The sequence below is a fragment of the Glycine max genome, chromosome 10 (assembly GCF_000004515.6).
Source record: "Glycine max cultivar Williams 82 chromosome 10, Glycine_max_v4.0, whole genome shotgun sequence".
Lineage (NCBI taxonomy): Eukaryota > Viridiplantae > Streptophyta > Magnoliopsida > Fabales > Fabaceae > Glycine > Glycine max.
The window spans coordinates 44,776,739-44,800,296 of NC_038246.2; the positions used below are offsets into that span (position 1 = coordinate 44,776,739).

At 31.0% G+C, this 23,558-nt stretch overlaps 2 protein-coding genes across 2 annotated transcripts; both read left to right on the top strand.

The window, feature by feature from the left end:
* The first annotated feature begins 664 nt into the window (after positions 1–664).
* Positions 665–8,032, top strand: LOC100785057 (embryogenesis-associated protein EMB8). The gene is made up of 13 exons (XM_003536330.5): positions 665–1,224; positions 1,358–1,419; positions 1,844–1,944; positions 3,134–3,223; positions 3,916–4,038; positions 5,227–5,304; positions 5,815–5,900; positions 6,060–6,108; positions 6,538–6,594; positions 6,690–6,820; positions 6,913–6,996; positions 7,225–7,294; positions 7,498–8,032. Exons 1-13 carry the CDS (start codon positions 863–865, stop codon positions 7,939–7,941), a joined length of 1,737 nt encoding a protein of 578 aa, XP_003536378.1. The 5' UTR covers positions 665–862; the 3' UTR covers positions 7,942–8,032.
* Positions 8,033–13,815: 5,783 nt separating this feature from the next.
* Positions 13,816–15,613, top strand: LOC100809458 (GRAS family protein RAM1). The gene has a single exon (XM_003535492.5). It carries the CDS (start codon positions 13,999–14,001, stop codon positions 15,394–15,396), a length of 1,398 nt encoding a protein of 465 aa, XP_003535540.1. The 5' UTR covers positions 13,816–13,998; the 3' UTR covers positions 15,397–15,613.
* Positions 15,614–23,558: the final 7,945 nt, after the last annotated feature.

Below are 23,558 nucleotides of genomic sequence, written 5' to 3' on the forward strand. Positions count from 1 at the left end.
AATAATATATTCTTTTTAACGCATTATTATGATTTTTAAGACTTATACTTTTTACATTTTAGATTATTGTAAAGCAAACAATTACTTACCGAAGTTGTGTCACGGTAAGTTTGTATAATTCATTTTGCTAGATAAAAAATTTAAGGGTGACTTTATTTCCACTCGCACCAATGAAAATGGCAGCACTGAAACAGCTTATGAATTCTCAAGTATCATCACCTGTTAGAAAATACTTTGAACATATTTAGTTTTCAGGTATAAAATCATGTTTGTGGTAAAAGTAATTTTGTCAACGGATAAAAATTCTTATTTTTGTATTAATTTTATCTTTATCAGTTGAATTTTATGTTATAACACACATTATAATATTATTCATAGCAAATCAAACATGCATTTTATCTATGATCGAAGTAGATGCTGCGTTGGTTACTTGATAATTAAATTTTATATTAAATGAAGATACTTTAAAGTGATTGCAGTATTTTACAATTACTCGTATTAAACTCTATTTAATACGTGCCTACTAACTTTAAATGCTGATTATTTTACTTTGTAATACTACTACAGGGCATCTTTTATTACAAAGTCTGAAAAATAAAATTTCAACGGTTTGACCTTTGACATTTGACATGAGGTTGTAGCCGGAGTAGTATTTATTGAAGACGGCGATTCCCATTTCCCATTTTCACTAGAACGGATTCGAATTCGATGCGGTTAGGATTATAAATAGTAAAACGACGACAATGCGATCAAGAAGCGTGGTTGGGTCACGTGGACGTAGCAGAGAGGTCTCTGATTAAACTTTCACGCTCACACCTCTCATACACAACGCAATCCAAATTTTCCTTGCTTCTTTTCTTCCATGGATTTGGATTGGTCGTGTTCTTCCACCACCACCACCACCACCGGCAACCCCTACTGTCTCCTCTTCCAAGCGCTATCACTCATTCCAATCTCGCACTACCTCCTCTTCTCCTCCTTCGTTTTCCTCTCCTTCCTCTACCGTTTCCTGGAGCTCCATTTCCTCCAAGACCTCTTCTCCCTCTTCTCCGGCTCCTCCGTCACCTTAACCTACCATCCCGCTTCCCAATTCTACGACGCCGTGGTTTCCAAATGCAGGATTCTCCACGGCACCTACCTCGCCACGCCCTGGCTCTCCAGCCCTCATCTCCAGACCGTGTTTCTCAACTTCTTCGGCAGACCTCCCTTCTTCAAATACAGAAGGTCGTTAATTAACAATTTAACATTCCTCGATTCAATTGTTTTACCAACTGATTCTCGATATGTAGTGTGTGTGATTGTGGTTGGTTTATTCGATTCGTCTAACGACTGCGCTTGTGTTATGTTTCTCTTTCAGACAACTGTTTACTACTCCTGATGGCGGAACCGTTGCTTTGGACTGGCTGTTGAGTTCTGACGGTATTATTATTATTATTATTATTAATACTAGTTGAAAAACTCTATCTTTATTTGAGTCGACTCATCTTTGAGTTTGAGTGACTAAAATCAAACATTGCTCTAATTAAAGACACTAAGCATATTTAATTCATAGTTTTATTAGTCCCTTTGGATTTTTCATTTCTGTTTCTCTATCTAGTGATCTCATGGCTAATGGAGACTAAAATGAAAATCTCCTAATTGGAAAAATAATAATTATAGGGGCCAAAATCAGGATTTTTTCTTCTTCTTAAGAGAATCAAAACGAAACAGTCCTTTATTATAGGTACTAAATATTTTTTAAGTCTTAAGTTTACAATGGCTATCAGATTAGAAACCTCTAGCCTAAGTACAAATACAATTCCACGGTTGATCTTTCGGACTTATGTGTCTAATCATGGTACAGTTTCTGCTGGTGCTATCCATATGGAAGATGTTGTTTCTACAGATGAATCCACTCCCATTGTTGTAGTAATTCCTGGTCTAACAAGTGACTCTTCATCTGCGGTAAGTTATATTATGATTCAGTTTACATGTATGCTTAATGTTGTTATTTTCCCCGGTGCTCACTGTACAACTTTTTTGGAATTTGGAAAAAGCACATTACTTATCCCCCTCCCTGTGAGCAATTACTTGACTGCTAGGTCAGGGCTTGTAAATTTCCTAGCCTATTGGCTTGGTAGATGGCAGTTATGTCAAAGACTTATGTTGTGTTACTGCTAGTGTTATCAACTTAGCATTGCCTATATACATACTAGTCAAGATAGGATTTTGAGTGAATGCATTTAGCGGAAAAGTTGGGGGTAGCTCCTATTATAAAAAAGATGGTAGAATCTCTCCTTAGTCCTTAGGTGGTTTGGTCATGTGTGGCAAAGTCTTGTAGAAGCCCTAAAAAGAAGAGTAGATCAGATGGAGGATAATGTAGCCACTAGAGGCAGAGGTATACCGAGAAAAACTATAAGCAAAACAATCAAGTAAAACTTAGAGGTCAATAATTTGTCTATAGTTATGATTTACTGCAGAATATTATGACATCGTTTTGACTCATGTTGATGACTCCACCTAATGAGAAAAAACACTTGATTGTTGTTGTTGTTGTTGTTATCATTGTCACAATAATTAAGTATGCAATCTCTATACACATTTTTTTGTTGTTTTGTATGATTTCTCTCTTCTAACCACATAAACTACTTTGCAATGCATGTTAATGGGACTTACTGTGCCGTTGATTTGATTTTTGGTGGAGGTTCTTCAATTTCTCAAATTCAGAATATATGTTCACCTTTTTGATGCCTGTATAATACATATTGAGAAAACACACAAAATAATGGCACACATTAAAGTTCTCCACAAAGCCTGGGCCTGCCATTAAGTTTTTCCAAGTGCAAGTGGAAGGGGAAGTGAGCCAAGAGCGATATTAGCCTGATATTTTATAGATGCTGAGGAATTAATACTAAAAAGATTGTTTCCCTGAATGATACTAATTGCCAAAATGGGGGAAAGTGTCTCACACCATCATTTTACTTTATCTATTTATTCTGTTAGACTTGAAGTATGCTAGACATTCCCTTGTACCCTTATGAAATTTTATTAATTTCTAAATTTTCACTTCTTTTGTTGTTTAGGAGTTTCATTCATATTATATTGCTGTCTTACAGTTTATTATTCCTTTTTCCTTTCCCCCCTTTCTTTGTAGTATCTCAAACATCTTGCATATCATACAGCAAAGTGTGGATGGAAAGTTGTTGTCAGTAATCACCGAGGACTTGGAGGTGTTTCAATCACGGTTAGTTTTACTGCAAGATGGAAATATATAGATTGACAAGTTTGATTCGATTTCGAGATATGAATACTGTCAATATACTTATGAAGACTATCAACATCTATTTATTGTACTTACCCATAATCATTCTAAAATTTAAAGTTATTAGATGATGACTTGGATTGGTCATATATCTCTAAACTTAGGCTTGGCTTCCTACCAATCAATTACTATTACCAATATAAAATTTAAGGTCAGTAGGTGGGCAAAGCTTGTCAATCAAATTGCATGTCAAGAAAAAGAGCTCTTGAAATAGTCATTGTTTAATAACCATAAAGAGTTTAAGGATCTGTTCAGTCTGAGGAAATGATTTCTATTTGCATTTCTTGTTTTCAATACGACTTCACAATATGGTGAAAACATCAATTTCCTTTTAAACAGGGAATAAGATGACATTTTGTAATTATTAGGGAAAAGTGGAAATGAAAATAAATATAAAATACTAAAAAATTTCCTCAAACCAAACTTGCCCTAAGGAACCCAATTTTTCACATGGGAGAGGCAACAGCTGAAAACTGTCCTTAAATTTTTTTTGCATTCCTTTTTGTCAGAATATTAGGATTATTGTGCATATTAATACTGTGATCCTGTTGTGGTTTAATGGTTTTCTTGTTTTGTTCCTCTAGTAATGCAATTTCTCATTAAAACCATTTCAGTCTGATTGTTTCTACAATGCTGGATGGACTGAGGATGTCCGCACAGTGGTTAATTATCTACACAAAGAGAACCCAAGGGCACCTTTGTTTGTTGTTGGGACTAGCATTGGAGCTAATATTCTGGTAAATTCACTGCTTGAGTTTGTTTAAACTTGAAAAAAAGGATTTGTTATGTATATAACTCTTTCTGTAAGATATTATTTTCAACTTTTTGACAAAAACACAAACTTTTCTTTTCTGAGGTTTTTGCTTTTTTACCCAAAAAAATTTAACATAAAAGGAGACCTTGTGTGCACAAGGCACCCACCAAATAAGGTCTAGAGAGGATAGATGTATGTTGCCTTACCCCTGCAAGTGGAAAGGTTATTCCCAGAATCCCAGGATTTAAATGTCTGACCTGAGGTCACAAGGCAACGACCTCGCTATTGCACCTAGGCTCGCCCTCTATTTTCATCATTGTTATAAATTAAAAAGGTTCTTTCTTTAGAACAAGCATAAACAAATACAACCTTGATTAATTAATTTAATTGCTCACTTCATATGATAACCTATAAATTTCCATATCACATATGTCTCGAAGTGCCATTTATAACAAGTACCAAGGAGCAATTGATTCTCTCCTGGTTTCTCACTTCCTCATACTGGTTTAGGATCTCATATTTGATAAAAACTTTTTACAGTCATGGATATAAATGTTTCACCCTATTGACTTTTATTTTCCTCTTAAATATGCTTTCTCCTTGCTGGAGATGATGAATTTTTCTAATTTCTTGTATTGGTTTAGCATAATCTTTGATAAAAAACTGTTCTCAGTGGTAGATATTCTCATATTAATCTCTCATCCCTGTTCATGTATATGCTTTATTAATTTTAGTGAGATCGGATATTCAAACTTGCTGTGATTCATGTAAATTTGTTGACTCACTGCTTTAATCCATTTCTCTGTTAGCTTCAACAATTTTGAACTATTCTTTGTAATAACTTTAAATGACCCAAACATATACCAATTTCTAAGGTGTAATACATACTAATCTAGAGAACCACTGTAAAAAATATTTGGGAAAAGATAAAGAGAAAAAAAATAAAGAAGGAAGGAAAACATCCTGCTGGTTCCCTAGCTATATTTGATTGATAAATTGCAACTCTTGTGTCAATGCTTAAATTTTTTACTTATATTATGAGCCATTGGTACATAGTCTGCTGCTTTTCAAACTTCAGAAAAACTTGGAACTGTACAATTCTTAACTTATTCTCATATGTTATGAGCTTAGTTTCATCACTGCACTGTTTGATTTGGAAGATTGCTTGCAGATAAAATATCTTGGTGAGGATGGTGAGAATATTCCTGTAGCTGGAGCTGTGGCTGTTTGCTCTCCTTGGGACCTTTTGGTTAGTATTTTGATTTGAAAATCATAAGAAATCTAGTTAGTTAAATTTTTAAATTAACATGATTATATAACATATCCTACAAGATAAAATCAATAATAAAAGGCTAAATGTTGTCCAGCTGTATGTGGACCTTATGCATGTGAATTTTTTTGTTCTGTAAAAATATTTTGTTCAAAAACAAAAGGATGATTGGTTCAAACTGGTTTTTATGGATTTTGAACTGGTTCTCAACTGATTTTTTATTTTTATCGATTGTGGTTTTTGGGTTGTCTAAACCAGTGATGTAATTGGTTTGGCCCTTTTTTTGGACGAACTGGCCAATCCTGTTTGGTTTTATATCCATTGCTTCAAGGATTTTAGCATACAAGGTGTATATGCTTTTGGTTCAATTTTTTTATATAATCTATAATTTTTTTTAAACATGATCAATAGAGTTTAATTGAATTTGCACCAATTCAACATTACTGTAAGAGAAAGTTTGATCACCTGTTTATTGTTTGCACTTTGCAGATAGGAGACAGATTTATAACCCGTAGGCATGTGCAGAAGTTTTATGATAAAGCACTTGCAATTGGACTTCAAGGTTATGCAAAATTGTATGTCTTTATCTTTCCAGTAGAGTTTAAATATATTGTTGATAAGATCTTGATCCTTCATCTATTTAACTCTTCATATGCAAACAGTTACTGCAAAATTACAAAATTTCTCTAGTTCGCAATGTGAGAATTTATATGATTACCAAATATTCATTGCAGACATCAGCCTCATTTTTCTCGCCTTGCTAATTGGGAAGGGATTGAAAAGGTGCCTTTACTCTCTAGAATTCGTATTTACTACTACAAAGTATAAAAACCAAGACATGTGGTTATTTAAAATTTGTATGATTTGGACGTGTTTAATCCAAGTTTACTGTTATTTGATACTCATTTTTATTGATTTGTTTTCCAATGGAAAATAAAGTCATGTTTTTATTGTGGTATCAACTATCAAGGCAAGTTACTAGTGTGTACTCTGTACTCTTTAATACTTTCGATTGTGCCATGTTTTTAGAAGTCATATAGTTGTTACTTGCTACTTGTCAATTACCTGTTTGGATATAATTTTTTCCATAACATATAGGGCTTCATTATTCTAATTCGTACAACCTATTAAATGTTATGTGCCACATTTTCTTATTTTAAGTTCTTAAATTTTAACCTATTATGTGTGCATATACAATCTTGTGCTTTGCAGTCAATTTCCATTCGAGATTTTGATCATCATGCCACCCGCATTGTTGGGAAGTATGAGGTTTGTATCACCTAAGATTTTTAATATTCTATTTTCTTGTCTTATCTCTTGTTTTTGATTCATGTAGGTTAACTAAAAGCATTTTGTTTCCTTAGACTGTTGACACGTACTATAGACGCTGCAGCAGTTCTACTTATGTGCAATCTGTTTCGATTCCACTTCTCTGTATTAGTGCTCTGGATGATCCAGTCTGTACCAGGGAAGCCATTCCCTGGGATGAATGCAGGTACACTGCTTGATTGTTTTTCCTTGGTTCTAATTATTTTGATTTCTCTTTCATTACTTCAGCATCAATTTAATGTTCTATTATTTTGATAGGGCGAATAAAAATATTGTCTTGGCTACTGTAAAACATGGAGGACATCTGGCATTCTTTGAAGGGATAACTGCATCTGGCCTTTGGTACTTGAGTCATTTTGTTCATCTGATTCTTCGGCATTTTCTTACATGATCTTTCCAACTTATGCAGTTTGCTGTCCCTCAATTATTGCAACATTTTTTTTTTGTTTGCAACATTCTAATATCATCTATATCATTCCTTGGCTGGTTCAAGTTGCAATAGAATATTCACGACATCAACTGAATTCTAATTATAAAGAAAATGAAGAGCAATTTTCTTCCATCTTGCAGGTGGGTAAGAGCTGTTAATGAATTCCTTGGTGAATTACGTGCTAGCCATTTTATGCATGTACAGAAGAAGGTAAACATAAGCTACTGTAGTTACTTAGTTGCCCATTGAATGTTTATTCATACTCTTGTTCTGTACTATTTTAAAAAGTCGTAAACGTTTGGGTATCGCATTAAAAGATGCAATTTAGGATTGTGGTAGACTAAGTAATATTTACGTGGAGCACCAAGCAGAACATTTCTGGTGGCTGAAACTGCTGTTTTTTTCTGTTGCAGATCACTAAACCAACCATACCATTGGACTCGTCAATTGATCAAGGCCCTTATGTTAATGTTAAGGAAGATGGAATGGTGGCTGCATTGAACAATGAGCCAAAAACTGACAACGTGGAAGAAATACAGGTAATACAGGATACAGATAATGACGGTCTAGAGATGATTCCAGAAGAAAAAGTGGTTAAACAAGATGAGCTTGAGACTAATGCAAAGATTCGAGGTTCTCCTGGCATTGCTCAAGCTTGTGTTCATGATGCAGCAGTGCATGTAATAACACCTTTCAAAAGAGACCTAGGCCAGTTATCTCGACAAAATCGATGGTCCATCTGGTTGCTAGTTTATATTGCTATTACCACAAGTTGGCCTCTGGTTGGTTCGGCTCTATATATTGTGTTTGGGAAAAAGATAAGGGATATCCTACCAAATGGATTAGTCAGAAAATAATTTCTTGATTGCTAATATTATTGTTGTATTTGTCTGTGTAGATGTATAAGAATATACACACATCATTTCTTTGCCCTGCAATCGGGGGAAATCTGCATTTCTAGGCTTGTGGAGAACTTAATTCTCACTTTCAGTGGTTTCTTGTTTTTCCTTAAACCCAAAAGTAGACGATTCATTGATGGAATAAAATATTATAGTCAGAAAACTAACAAGTGACTAGTCATAGAAGAAAAACAAAAAAGAAAACCAAAGGATGTTAGACAATTAAATGTCTGAGATATATAACTCATCATATATGGATTTGAAATTATACAACTATATACTGGCTTTTCAAAATCAAATATTCACTCATTTACAAGATATTCAATCGAGCACCGTTTGATGTCAGCCAACTATTGGAACCACGGAATAATAGTCATTGGTTTGAATTGGAACTTCTATTTTAGGTAAAAGAAAGGATAGACTCTACTGTATCAAATTGGCGTTTTAATTTTACAATTGCTTGGAGAAACATGACATATATATGAAGTATCCGATATATATTTGCTCTTTGATTCTGGACAAAAGTATTTGGTAGGAGAAGTGACGTATTTCTTATAAGGAATATTATCAAACCAGAGGAAGACAAATATGACATCCAAGTATTTAATAAAATCTTATGAAAAAATAGAAGTTTCTTAAATAAGAAGAGGACCAAGAAAATTCAACAAACTAAATAAGAAAAGCAAATCATAAGATAGATTAGCGTCACATTGTTTTCTCAGCTTGTGTCCCTTGTCTAAGGCTTAGACATACATTGTGCTTTTATACAGAGAGTGAGGGAGGGAGGGAGATTGGTAGAGCACATATCTAAGATTTTTATTAATTACGAGAAAGTGAGAGGAATAAATTTTTAATTATTAGATCAAATTATGAAGTATTAAGATTGAAATTTAGATAAAGTCATTTAATTTTTTCAGGTGATAATTTGATTATCAAATAAATTTTAATTTTAACTATTTATGTATGATTATCCAAATCACTTTTTTCGTTATCTTATATATAAATATTCGTCTTAATTACCTAATTACCTCGTTAAGTGAAAACTTTTCAAGAGGAAGATTGTAAGAGGTAACTATTATCAATCAATATAAGTATGAAAAAGTAGACATTTATTTTCATTAAAACTAAACATTCAATATTTTTTAATATTTATCCACATGTTGCCTGACAGGATCCAAATGAGACCTTCCACTCAAAAATATTCTTGTACACATTCTTATCCTACATATTAACTTAGTGACCACTAGACCAACCCCTTAGGTAAACTAAAATATATAAATATGATTTAAAATTAAATCTAATTTTAAATATTATCAATTTAGTTATGAGAGATACTACGTACTGTCAATATAGAAACTAGTACGACTCGTTTTAAATAAATACTTTACTCATGTATTATTTTATGAAATATAATTTTGTTTCTTTAATTTTGAATGTTGTAATTGTTGCTCTATTTTTTTTTAATAGAAGGCAGATATGTGTCTTTATAAAAGATAATTATGTTGGAATAAGATTAATATTAGATATAAATAATAAAATTCTTCTTTTAAATATTTAGTATAGTTACATACAAAACTTTAAAAAAATTTAGTTAAATTAAAGAACTTTGTACTAGTTAATTTACACTTTTTTGATATAGTACTCTTCTACAGTTATATTGCTTTCAAGTAGATTGATTTACTTTTACCTTTCTGCTACCTTTGATCCTATTTTGTAAAAAGACGACGAACTCGCTTTCTTCTTTGGCCACCTGCAATATATTTCATGTAGTAGTTTTAAGATGTAGACAGATTTTGAGAATCTTTTAAACACATTAATGGAAAACGGATTGACAAAAACTTCAATGTGTTAATGTGCATGGCAATTGAAAGTGTGCAAGAGTGAGAAATAACCAAAGTGTTCTGAGTGTTTATTAAATATTATTGCAATCTCCAAGATAACGATCGAGAGAACAACTCACTACTCTTCTCCTCTTGCACAAATATATAGCATCTTCCTCGCTAATGATAATTATACAACATACAAAGTCATCATTGCTATTTAGAGAGTGTCAAAGATGCTAAAGAGTTGGAGTGCAAGAATCGTAATACCTGGAAGATCCCCAAACGTATTACAGTACTGTTCATATATAATTACACCCACGATATTCCTCAATCAAAGTAGTATTAATGTTTTCGAGAGAAGACAACAGCTGTAGAAGCGAAACGTTTGCATCTTAGGATGCAGACAACTAACATCTAGATGCTGGTGTCTCTAATAAAATAAAGATATTCCCTGTACTCAAAAAACTACATAGCCATGATTTCACGGATCATGTCAATATGAATGTGAGGGTCTCACAAGATAGATAACATTTTTTTGTGTGTGTGTGCTTAATGCTATTATTTTTATTTCAATATGACTTTTAAAATTATATTATATAAATAAGGATATTTAGTTTCTTTTATTTTATTTTACTTTCACTTTCAAGTGAACTCGGGTAATATGTCCTGGTCATATATATATGGAAAATTGAAAGACCAGAAAGAGAAAAGAAAACATCAACGAGTCTTGAGTTTTTGATATATAATGAAGATAATGAAATTTGAAAACCTAGAATAATTTTATACAACTTATTTAAACTCTTCATTGCTAGATTGGTGTGTTATATGTGTGTTGATTTGAGTAAAATGATGTTTAGATTCTTTAAATATGTAGTTTTAAATTCATTTCAAAATCCATGTGTATGGTATGATAAAATGCTACAAAGAAGGATCTTTAATTTACAGCTTTAACACATAATTATATTTTGAGAAACTAATCTCTCTTATATATGCCAAGTGAGAATATATATAATATTTATATAGGAAATAAAAAAGGCAAGTACGTATATATACCTTGAAATAAAATAATAACATTAAGCACACACAAAAATAAAAATACAATGATCAAGACAACACGTGCTACGGATCCATGGATGCACACGTATATTTGTACATATCTCCAAACTATCATGATTCTACTTAGGACTCCTAAATTATTGAAAGAGAAAAAATATTCTTATCATTTCATGCAATGGCATGGCAATAAGTTACCACCATACTCTATATTTTATCTATTTCCTTAAATTTTTGCAGGTGTGGTGATGAATTATTATTATTTTTTTGGGGGGGGAATGAAAATGACTAGTGGATGAGTCTGGTTGATGAGTGATGACTTACTTACTCCACTGCTCTTTCCCCATCCATCAATTTTTTCCTTCTGATGACTGACACGATTGCTATGCAGAACCGACCACACCACCTTTCTCTCTTCAACCCCTCACCACTCACTACTTCCCTTCTTTTTCATCTTGGCACGCAAAGAGGGTATGCTCACGCAAAGGGGAAAAAGGAAATTAAAGAGAAAAAAAAAACATATATAGATTTAGGAGGGACGTGTTTGTTTCTTGATAAAAGAGAGGTATGAAAAAACCCTCACGTGGGGTTGTCTGACAAACCCCATTTTTTTTCCACTAACCCGAATGAGAGATTGAGGAGAATGCTTGCCCTATTGAATTGATCAAGTACCTGTCCTTGCATGGCACCTTTAATTGTTTCTAACACACACACCCCATCCTTTCTCTTTAGTCCACTTCATGCTATCTATTACACGTACCCTTTCGCCTTTGTTTTTCTTTTTTTTAATTTTTAATTTTATGTTCCTTCTGATTTATTTTCTCACGCAAAAGGGAATTTAAAAAAAAAAATGATGCAGAGGGGCCTCACGTGGGTTTATCTGACACCAAAGCATGTTTTTTCTACCTTACCACTTTTCCTCCTTTCCTTCCTCGTTTTACCTTTCCATTCATCAAGTTGAGACAAAGAGGTTTCTTGCATTTGGGTTTTGGTCTTCTTTGTTATTGCTATTTTTCTTGTTTTAATATTCCCTCACTCCTAGATTATTTGTTGTGGATTTATATGCAGAATTGGAGGTTTCTTACTTTTTATATTAATAATAATAATAATAATAATAATAATAATAATTAGATGCTTTCTCTTTTTCTTCAGTTATCAGCTGCTCAGCTTTGGATAACATTATACTTAGTGTATCCAACAAACTGCCATATGTCAGCCTCAAATTGCACGTTCATTGTGTGTGTCCTATTTGGAGCATATTAATAGTAAGTTATGTGTCCACCATTAACAAGACAATCAAGAATTAAGAACTTTCCCATGTTTGATGTGACCTTTAAAGGATCCAGCACTGCTACCTATGACTATTTCAATCACCGATACCAACGCCGATTAATATAACTCATTCTCTTCCTTTGTACACGGGAAATCATCTTATATTTTTGTTTTGTTTGGAAAGTGACTGATAGGCACACAATTATATATTTCACAGATTCTTCATAGATAGAACTATATATAAATTAATTTAATCAAATAATATAATTGATTGTTACTAAATTATAACCATTATATTCTTGCTTAAACTCACTGATTATGTATACGTACTTATTAATTAGTTAATACAATATTTGACAAACAAATTACTAATTAATTATTATCCCTTACATTAAATATACATCTATATTAATTAGTCAACAGCATTTAATTGATTATGTATGTATTTAAAAATATATAAAAAGAAATATAAATCTTATATACATCATTGTTCAAGAGATATTGAATGAAGTGTGAAATCATATATATGGATATAGCACATGCTATATTGTCTTCAATGAATTAATATATGCTACAAAAGTTAGAGATAGCGCAGAACGTTGAAATACATTGCCTACGTTGGTCAAGTTCCTAATAAATGTTCCCCATGGCAGATGCCTTGTGGTTTAAAGTAAACCTTTTCTCTCATTCATCCTACATTTTACTGCCAAAAGGAGAAAAAAATGAAGTTGAACAAGCATATATTGATACAGTGCATCCATATTCATAAAAAAATATAGTCTATCACACGGGTAAAGTGGTGTCACTTTTTGTTAGCATCCATTTGTCTTCGCATATTATGACGAGAAAGTGTCAAAAGTTTCCTTGCAGAAGATCCCAAAGTACTCGAGGAATATATGCAAAGAAAGCCAAATCCTTGTAAATCCTTCTAAATCGTGCCAATTAGAAACCATGCTGAGAAGACTAGGATCCAAATTTCTTTGTTTCCATCACAGCCAATACAAATAAAGTATCAATTAATGTTGCTTATAACTAACAAGCTACTTGAAATGCATGTCATTGACTAATGTATTTATTTTTAAAATATATATGACCGAAATTATATATATTCAATGGCTTGACAGCAGATAGAAATAGAATATAGCCCATGTATATATACACAAATATAGCGTGTATTTGCATTAATTCCTAGTTCAATCACCCATATGGAACTCTAAGTAGGTAATTGATCAAAGGGAAGGAATATGTATGGGGGAGAAAAGGAATAGGATGATGAAGGGTAACTTGTTAGGGCAATATTTATTAGAAGGAAAACTGTGTAAAGACAATTCTTTCAAGGACGGTACGTTTGATTCCCCATTGACAACGCTGTCTCTTGTCCAATTCATGGGCATCTTCCAAGCCTTCCTTCCCAGCTACCAAAGGAGTAAAAACCCATATACAGGAACCCCTTTAATAATTCATAAAAAAAAAAAACCCCCTTTAATAGATTTGAAAAGCAGTCCAATATAATAATAATGAAAAGATCAATGTAGTGTTTTTTTTTTCCTGACCCAAGACACTGATTCTAAAGAATAAAAAGATACCCTTCTTAATCTCTCCGTCTTATTGGAAAATATATGGGAGAAAAAAAAAATCTCTCTGATATCCTTCTCATCTCTTTCTTGATCTTCTTTTGGTCCTATATATACCCATGTCATGACATGAGGGAATTTTTGTGAGTTCTCCCTCATAAAAGTCCACAAGCATATCAGGTTTATGTCATAGATTACTCTCCCTCACACACACTCTCTCTCATCATACACAAACAGCAAAACAGGTTTTGTTGTTTCTTCTCTTTCTCTCCTTTTTTATTTTTTCTTCAGATATGGAAGATTCAGAGGAGGATGAGCTTTTGAATCTTAGCCTTTCAGTTGCTGCTAATAGGGAAAGGAAAAAGAAGGGAAAGACTACGATTAGGGAACATCACGTTTCCATGACTACTACTACTACAACTAGGAATTCCTATGAAAGCTACCATGAAGGGAAGATCTTTAGGCTTCTCCAAATGAGGGAGCAGATGCTGAGACAAGACCATAGGAGGAAAGGTGTTGTGGAAGATGGCAATGGCCTCCCTTTGATCCATTTGTTGCTCTCAACCGCAACTTCAGTTGATGACAACAACATGGACTCATCCTTAGAGAATCTCACTGATTTATACCAAACCGTTTCCGTAACTGGTGACTCGGTTCAACGTGTTGTGGCCTATTTCGTTGATGGTTTGGCAGCAAGGCTTCTCACAAAGAAATCTCCATTCTATGACATGCTCATGGAGGAACCTACAACCGAAGAAGAGTTTCTTGCATTCACGGATCTCTACAGGGTTTCACCTTACTTCCAATTTGCACATTTCACAGCAAACCAAGCCATTTTGGAGGCCTTTGAGAAAGAGGAAGAGAGGAACAACCGTGCTTTGCATGTCATTGACTTTGATGTCTCCTATGGCTTCCAATGGCCCTCTCTCATTCAATCTCTTTCAGAAAAAGCAACAAGTGGAAACCGCATATCCCTGAGGATAACTGGTTTTGGGAAGAGTCTCAAGGAGCTTCAAGAAACCGAGTCTAGGTTGGTTAGTTTCTCAAAGGGTTTTGGAAGCCTCGTGTTTGAGTTTCAAGGGCTTCTAAGAGGCTCAAGGGTCATCAACCTAAGGAAGAAAAAGAACGAGACCGTGGCTGTCAACTTGGTTTCTTATTTGAACACTTTGAGTTGTTTCATGAAGATCTCTGACACATTGGGATTTGTTCATTCCCTTAACCCCTCCATTGTTGTGGTGGTGGAGCAAGAAGGTAGCAGGAGTCCTAGGAGCTTCTTGTCGAGGTTCACAGACTCCTTGCACTACTTTGCAGCCATGTTTGATTCACTTGATGATTGTCTTCCACTTGAGAGTGCTGAGAGGTTGAGAATTGAGAAGAAGCTTTTGGGGAAAGAGATCAAAAGCATGCTCAACAATGATGTGGATGGTGGTGTGGATTGCCCCAAGTATGAGAGGATGGAAGCATGGAAGGCTAGAATGGAGAATCATGGGTTTGTTGCCACAAAAATAAGCTCAAAGTCTATGATCCAAGCAAAACTGTTGCTGAAGATGAGGACTCATTTTTGTCCTCTTCAGTTTGAGGAAGAGGGAGGTGGGGGTTTCAGGGTTTCTGAAAGAGATGAAGGAAGGGCTATCTCTTTAGGGTGGCAAAATAGGTTTCTGCTTACTGTCTCAGCATGGCAATCAGTCTGAGATGAGATACAAACCCTTTTCATCATTTTGGTAATATAATCTACACTCAAAATGATGATTTTATTAGCTAATATTTTTGTGGTTTTCTTTAATTAGTTTGATTTAGCTCGCTATCTTTTATTTATATATGTTGAAATTATGAAGATCTTTCAGTAGTTAGTAGATTTGTTCAAGTAATGATTACGGTAAATATTTATATATATGAAGCATATATCTATTTTTAGGATCGGAATGTCTGCTTTCTCTTCCTCATTGTTTTAGCACGATGAACCCTAATTTTCCTCTTTCTTTTGACTTAAAGTGGAAAAACCCTAGTTTATGTCATCAACATATATGTCTAATATGAAACTTAGGTTTACCTGAGCAAGATGCGGTTTCTTGTTATCCTAAATTTTATGCATAATCAAGGATTTTATATAGAAGTTGCAGATGACTCATCAATCATCTGCCAGCAAAGAGTTAAAAGAATATTATATATATTTCACTTCTACATGGGAACTGATATTATCCTTGACGAGAAGTGTGAGTAAAAAATAGTATTACGGAAGATAGTCAAACAAGAAGAAAAAAAAGACGAAAATATTTATAACTATCAAGATTCGAGTCATTTAAATTTATGAATTTTTGAAGATAAATTATTTGGAGTTTCAAAATGTAGAGGAGTCTTGGAATGATTAAAGTAGACTAGCAATTATTACATGGTCATTTTCAAATTAAAATATTTAAAATTGAAAGAGAAAATTTGAGTAAAATACAAAAATGTACATATTAAAAGAAAAAAAATATTATAAAAATATACATAATTAATTAACTTAAAAAAGATTTAAATCATAATAGAGTGACATGTCATTCTTTAGAATTGAGTAACCTAAGAAATTAACTGTTTGATTGTATTCTAGATTTTTTTAAGTGTTTTTTTGTAAAAAAAAAAATATGAAAGAAAAAAGAAAAGGATGTTTGAAAACTTTTTAGAAACAGTTTCTAAAATTTCATGACTAGTGTTCTTTAACTTTATATACTAGTATATAACAAACTTTTATTTTGATCTTCTAAGTAGACTTAAGAGTTCATTCTCTTCTATATATAAACCTTTTAATGTTGTCTTGGATATGACAATTTTAATGTTTTAACATTGTAGGATGAAAATGATCATATGGCAGCTATGTTAAAGAAGAGTTCGAGAAATAATCGATAAAAAAAATTTACACTTAATAATAAACACTCATTAATTTAATACTTTTGTGGTTTTGCTCATAAGTTAAAAATAAATAGTTTTCAAAAATTAAAAAAAAAATAGTTTAATCAATATTTAAGTTTAAACAAACATATGTTTTTTACCATCTCAATTTGTACATGAAATCAACAGATCAATATTAAAAAAAAATCCAGTACACATCAGAAATTGACTCTGATCACTTGAAGCCTGCATGGCTGCATAAAAACAACTTTATTAAAGACCATACTAAGAAGATGCAATTTTGGTTCAAATAATGACTAATCAATTATATATCAATGCAATAATTTGGATTGCTATATTTATAACTAAAAATTTAATAACATATTATCTATATTCAACTCCTTTTAAGTATGAAATATACTACTCCTTTCTAATAAAAAAAATATGAAATATACTTTTAGAGATAAAATAAGATAACAACCAATGATTAAAAATTTAAGATTATAGGAACCTCTATATTTTAAATACACATAACATATTTTGTCGTAGTCTCAATTTTAATAAATTATTCTAATATATTAAGAGTACTTTATATCAAGTGTAATGAGTATTAATCAGAGATGTCGTTACTTCTTCATTGAATATGTATGACCACATATTTAAGAAATGCATGAAGTGCGGCCTAATAAGATTTCTCGCAATTGAACACGTAATAAAAAGAGTTACTCTAACATAACTTTTAAATAGTTTCATTTTAAATATAAACGTACGTAAAGAATTTTAAATTCTTTTACTGCCATGTTACATAACCCAAATGGACACGAAATGCCTTCCAGAAGCTCCTCTGCCTAGCTACGAATGCATAGCATGTACGCTATTTTGGACTTTGGTTATCAGCGTTGAATCGATTAGTACCCACTAAGTATTATTGTTTTGGTTATATCTTCTGAATGCATGCCACCATGGTTGTTATAACTATTAAGATATTTTTGGCAATTGTCTCATGTTAATTTGTGCAAAAGACGATGTGTATAGGACTATAGGTGTTATAAACCTCTCATTCTAATTCCATGTATAACTAGTGGTAATGATCAGCACATATTGCTGTATAGCAACATTTTCATTTTCATGTCCACTATACTATAGCTACTAAAAACACCAAAAAAGTTGCATTTATTATAGCTTGTAAATCACAATCTGCTATCTCTATGGGGGATCGTGACCCATGAGGGAGTAGTTGCAAACACACTCTCTTATGTTAATGGAATCTCTCATGTGTCAGGGAAAAAGAAACGCAAGATTTTTAGCCATTTAAAGCAATGAAATAGTCAGCAATTTCCCGTAGAACTTCTTTTGCTTTAAAGGAGGTGAATCTTCTGCCTTGACAACCTAGGTTCAGAATTCAGATATTAGGTTAGCAATAGTAAATTAATTAATTTTCTGAATATATCCGATATGTATAGGGATACAGTACTCCTGATAAATTCGTTAATTGGTGCAGAAAATGTTTATTGCTTTAACAAATTTTGTTGAGTTATACATACACACTTTTTTTATAACATTTTTTTCTATTTTTTTTCTCTAATTTTATTCATCATATTTCATCTTTTAGTTTATACTTTTTTTTTCTTTTTTAACCTTTTTCCTAATTGTTAAAAAAAATACAAAATATTATTGTACTTTTTTATCAGACAAAATACAAAAAAATCTTAATTTTGAGATAGAATTCCCGTTCTTTCATTACTTCAATTTGTTTAATTTGTTTTTCTTATTTTCTATACTCATAGGTAAAGGTTTTCAATCCAAAACTTGATTAATCACATATTCGTTCAACAAAATAAAAGAATATCAATGTTGATGGGAAAGCTTGCTGTAAATATATTTCAATTAAAAATGATTACACAATGGAAGAGCTAGCGGATATCCAAATTCTCAATACTTGAGGTTTTTCACTTATTTTCTATAAGGGGAGAAAATAATGTTTGTTGACACATTAGAAATTTTGTTGAATCAGAACCTCTATTTATAAATTTAATTTACAATATTTTTAATTTGACCTCTCAACAAATTACAAATATCACTTTAATTTATTTTCATAATAACTATATCGTCGTAAGCCTTAAAACTTTATATTCCAAAATAGATCATTTTATTTAAATTTAGTTATGTGATGGCAACATGATAAAAATTAATACTGTAAATTATATGTTGGCAACACATTTTTAACAATATATATATCTATGGCCCCCATGTTGAATTTTGTTCTAATGATTGGAAGTGCATGATTTGTTATATTATTGCTTCTTCCTACATAGAGTTGTCATTATCAAATGCTAAATATCTCTCTCTATCTATCTGGATCTCACCACATCAAATCCAGTTAGCTTCTCCTATTGTGACCACTCAATGCTACCTCCAAGGGGGGGACGAAGGAAGGAAAAGTGTATTTGCCAAAGACATTTTCATGGTTAAGTGAGCAAGAGCCTCACAATAACGGATGATTTTACCCATGGAATTTACCCATTTTATGTAATATGGTTAAAGATAGTTAAAATAAATATAAAAAGTTGTTTCTCAATTAAATTGGGTGACCATTATAATCGTGCAAAATTTTGGTAATGATGATCATAACCCCAAGAGGATCATTAAACACAATCATAATTAAATGAAGTAGTGAATAGTGAATCTAATATTCTTATAAATGATAGATAATAATGCTCCAAAAAGCATTTCCGAAAGCATTTGGAAAGAAAAGAAACTAAATTAATAGTAAAAACTTATATCTAAACTAAAAGTAATACAATATTATTATAAAAAAATGATGTGAATCCCCCTTGTATTGTTTCAATTTGGATTAATTATAAGATGAAATTTGCACATTAATTGAGTAAGAAATATATTGTTAACTTTTATTTGGTTCTTAATCTACAGAACTTAGATTGAAATGATTTTAAAACGAGATGAAAAAGAACATTCTAAAATGCAATTTAGGCAAAAAAAAACACAAAAAAATGTTAAGTAAAACAATAGATACGCAAATAAGAAATTATGACAGAATTACATAATTAACATTGCAGAAATTAAATAAGAAAACAAAAAATATGAAAGGAAGAATAAGATAGGTGTCACAAAAAATGATGTTTGATAAGCCTTGAGGATCACCATAAGAATTGAGCAATTCTTGATAAGATCAAATGGTTCAAGGAAAAACCCTAGTAGAGACAATTCTCACGATAAAACCCAATAAAAGTTCCTTGTCTATTCGCTTCAAAAATGATTTATACAAATCAATTCTTATGCACTTGGTAGAAAACAAAACAAAAATAAAATCTCAACATGGTAAGTATAACTAAAATGTCTCAATGGTTAGGTGAGGCCTCTATACATTGGGTCCTCTCATGCAATTGAATTGTTCTCATATTAGATTAGTTAATATATAATGTAAAACTTCTAGGATCTTTTTTGTTACTCTTGTCATGGGTCCTCCCATATCTTACATTGGGTCTTGAGTTTTCTTCTAGACTTGGGTCTCATCTTTAATATTCTCATAAAAAAAATAATTACAATATTCATAAATTAAATTTAGAATATGCATACATTCATTCATTGTTTGAATGTCAAAGAGATGACCATAGTTAAAAAGATTTAAAGGAATTGTCCCGTTTAAAACAAATCACATATTCAGATAAAAATTACAATATGTACATTCATTCATTTAAAAGAATAGTTACATCATGTGTGATTTTATTTCTAACACGAAGATGAAAAGGGAAAACTTAGAAAATTGAGATCAAGCAATGCGTTAAAATGTTAGTTCGACCATAAAGTAATGCATGAGCTAAAATATTGCTGAAATGGTAATACGGCCCACGACAAATTTGTGCGAATATAAGATTTTGTGTAAACTTAATTTAATTTCCCAACCCTTCACCACAAGATCAATTTTAATGGGTTAAAATTCATTTGATTCTTTCACTGCATCATGGATCGTTTAGAATTTACACTATTTCATGGACAAATCTATCTTTACTTCTAAAGATTAAAGACAGTAATAGATAGGATTTGATGGAATGTTATAACGTTTTTACCGCACCGACATTTAAAAAAATGTATTTGGATCCTTTTTTTTTTGGACAGCAGATCCATATTTTCTTGAAAGTCAGATTAAATGACTAGACTTAAACCCTGTTGCATTTTAGTGGATGTTTTTTATGGTAGATTTTAGTGGATTAGAATATGACATTTTGTAATGTATTTATTTAACAAACTAATAAAATAAAAATGTTATTATAATGATAGAATTAACAATAAAAACCAATAACTAAACAAGAAAATGTAGATTAAGGAATATGGTTCAGTTGATTAAACAAAATACATAAGTGTTATAAAATTCTCTGTATTATGGTCATCGATTCTTAAGAATAAAAAAATATAGGCTAACATAGCATTAAGTAATTTAAATGAAAATGTTCAAACATAATTTGATTCTTAATTATAAAATGTTATAAATAAAATATTTAATTAATTAAAAATTATTTATAAATACTTAAGTTTTAATTGTAAAATATAATAATTAATAAGTATAATATATTTTTTAGTTCATGTAAACAAATTTAGTATATTTTCAGTTCCTATAAAATCAAAATATACCACTGTTTAAGTTGGAGTTAAGCTTTGTTAATTCAAATCTAATTATAGACCAAACAATAACGTATTTCAATTTTATAGGGACTAAAAATTTACTAGAATAAAAAGTAAACAATTCCAATTTTATAGGAAAAGAAAAAATATTTTAATCTTTAATAAATAAAACCATGCACATTACATGTATTTCTACGGATATCTATATGCATTAGGTTTATGTCTGATTACCATCCTTACAAAAGATGTCATTACAAGAATATATACTAGTTACCCTTCGTACCTTGAATTTAGAGGACACACAAACTTGAATTATCAGTAAGTCTAGTCCAACAATTTACTACCATCAATGAATTGATTAAAATTTTTTAAGTTAAACCGTTTAAAAAATTATTAAATAAAATTAATTAGTTAACCCAACTCGATAAGTCTGATTGATACACACACAACACACGAGTTTTAAAAAATAAATACTAAATAATTTTAAGTGTAGAATTTTATTTTTTTTATCTTATAAATCCAACCACCCAATTTGATTCAATTTATATATTCTCAACTGGGTCATATAGTTTGATTCAAAATATAAAATTAATATTAATTAAGTAAAATAAATTCAAACCTAATTTTTACATCTTCCTATTTTAGTTAATTAATTCAAGTATTTTTATCGTTGTGTAGTTAACTGTGATAACTAGAACATTAATTTTACACCTGCAGATGTATATGCAAAACGATGACATTTGGAGAATGCACGTTCTTTCTTCTTTTTTTTCTTTTTTTTTTCTACAACCCAGATAAAGAGAATGCATGTTTTTGTTAAGTTAAAATGTTATTTTATTTTCGTTTTTAGTTTTCTTATTTTTAATTGAGCCATTTTATTTATATTTTTAAAAGATTGGTTAAATTACTTAATTGGTTCTTTTAGTTTCATGATTTATATATTTTTAATTCCTATAATTTGAAAGTAATTTTTTTAGTCCCTATGATTAAATTTTAATTCTCTTTTAGTTTCGATGGTTTGAAACTGATAAATACTATATTAATAATTAATGTAATAATTAATGTAATGACCTAAATAAATTTTAAATTAGTATAAAAAATAAGATTAAATGATAAAACATTATAAAAAATTCACATTAAAGACACTTAAGTTATGTTTAATTTGTATGTATTAATCTTTATATAACACTTTGAATGTCAAAATATAAATGTGAGTCTAACTTAATTTATAAAATTCCCTTTCCACCTCCCCTAACTTATATATATATTATCTTAGCATCATTTGTATCAAATGTAAAAGTTGGCTTTTTCTTAATAGATAGAACAAAAAAAATTGTTGTTACTAATGGTGTTTCTCCCTCTTTCCTCAAACTACGAGAGCCACACCCAGCTAGCTACTGTCGTCGCAAGCCACCACACACCAAAGCTACCCACCTTGCAAGTTGTCGCCATCGCTACACAAAACTTATAACCAAGAGTAGAATCAACAATCAACAAAAAGCAACTAAGAGAAATTAAGAAAAGAAAAGAGAGAAAATATAAAGAAAAAGTCATTGCCGTCATACCTGCAAATGTTGGGAGGGAGAGGAAAGATTTAGGCAAGAGAATGAGACGAAAGAGTAGGGTTGTTGGTGGTAGCTAGAAAGGTCATAAAATTAGCAACTACAATTTTTTTTTAAAAAAATATTCATTACCAAAAGTCATTAGATTATGCTCGATAAAATTAGTTGATAACTAATCGTTTGAAGTTAACTTATTAAATATTATAAGATTCGATAAAATTAATTATTGAAATAATTGAAAAATATAAAATGAGAAAAAAATAATAAAATTATGATTTATTTTAAAAAAATAATAAAATAAATAAATAAATATATTAAAAATAAAAGTGAAAAAAATATGAAAAACTAAAAATTAAAATTAGTGTTTTAAAAAAATTTACTTCAAATAATATTTCAAAAAATAATAAAAATTACTTAAAAAAATTTATTTATCCAACAGTTAAATAAGTTTTTTAATAAATAAATAAAATTTAAAACTAACTAAAATAAATTGGTGAACATAACCTTACAAAAAAAACACTTTTTTGGAATTATTAATTTACAACTATTTAATTTACCAACGACTTGACCTTCACTAATTGGGATTGCCTCATGCCTTATGCTAATTAATTGTCCGTTGTTGGTGATATTAATTTACAACAATTAACTGACAACTTAATTAAAATATATTGAAGATATGATGATTTTTTGTTCTTTCATTATATTATAGATTATTTTATAAGAGTTTAATTTTTATGTAGTTATAATATAAAGAAAAGACAAGGACGGATACGGGGGTAGCA

Excerpts from the sequence above, each read along its gene's own strand:
- LOC100809458 (XM_003535492.5), top strand. The coding sequence starts at position 13,999 with ATGGAAGATTCAGAGGAGGATGAGCTTTTGAATCTTAGCCTTTCAGTT.
- LOC100785057 (XM_003536330.5), top strand. The coding sequence starts at position 863 with ATGGATTTGGATTGGTCGTGTTCTTCCACCACCACCACCACCACCGGC. Across the intron at positions 1,225-1,357 it reads CCCTTCTTCAAATACAGAAG|ACAACTGTTTACTACTCCTG; the intron begins GTCGTTAATTAA and ends TTTCTCTTTCAG. Across the intron at positions 3,224-3,915 it reads TTGGAGGTGTTTCAATCACG|TCTGATTGTTTCTACAATGC; the intron begins GTTAGTTTTACT and ends AAACCATTTCAG.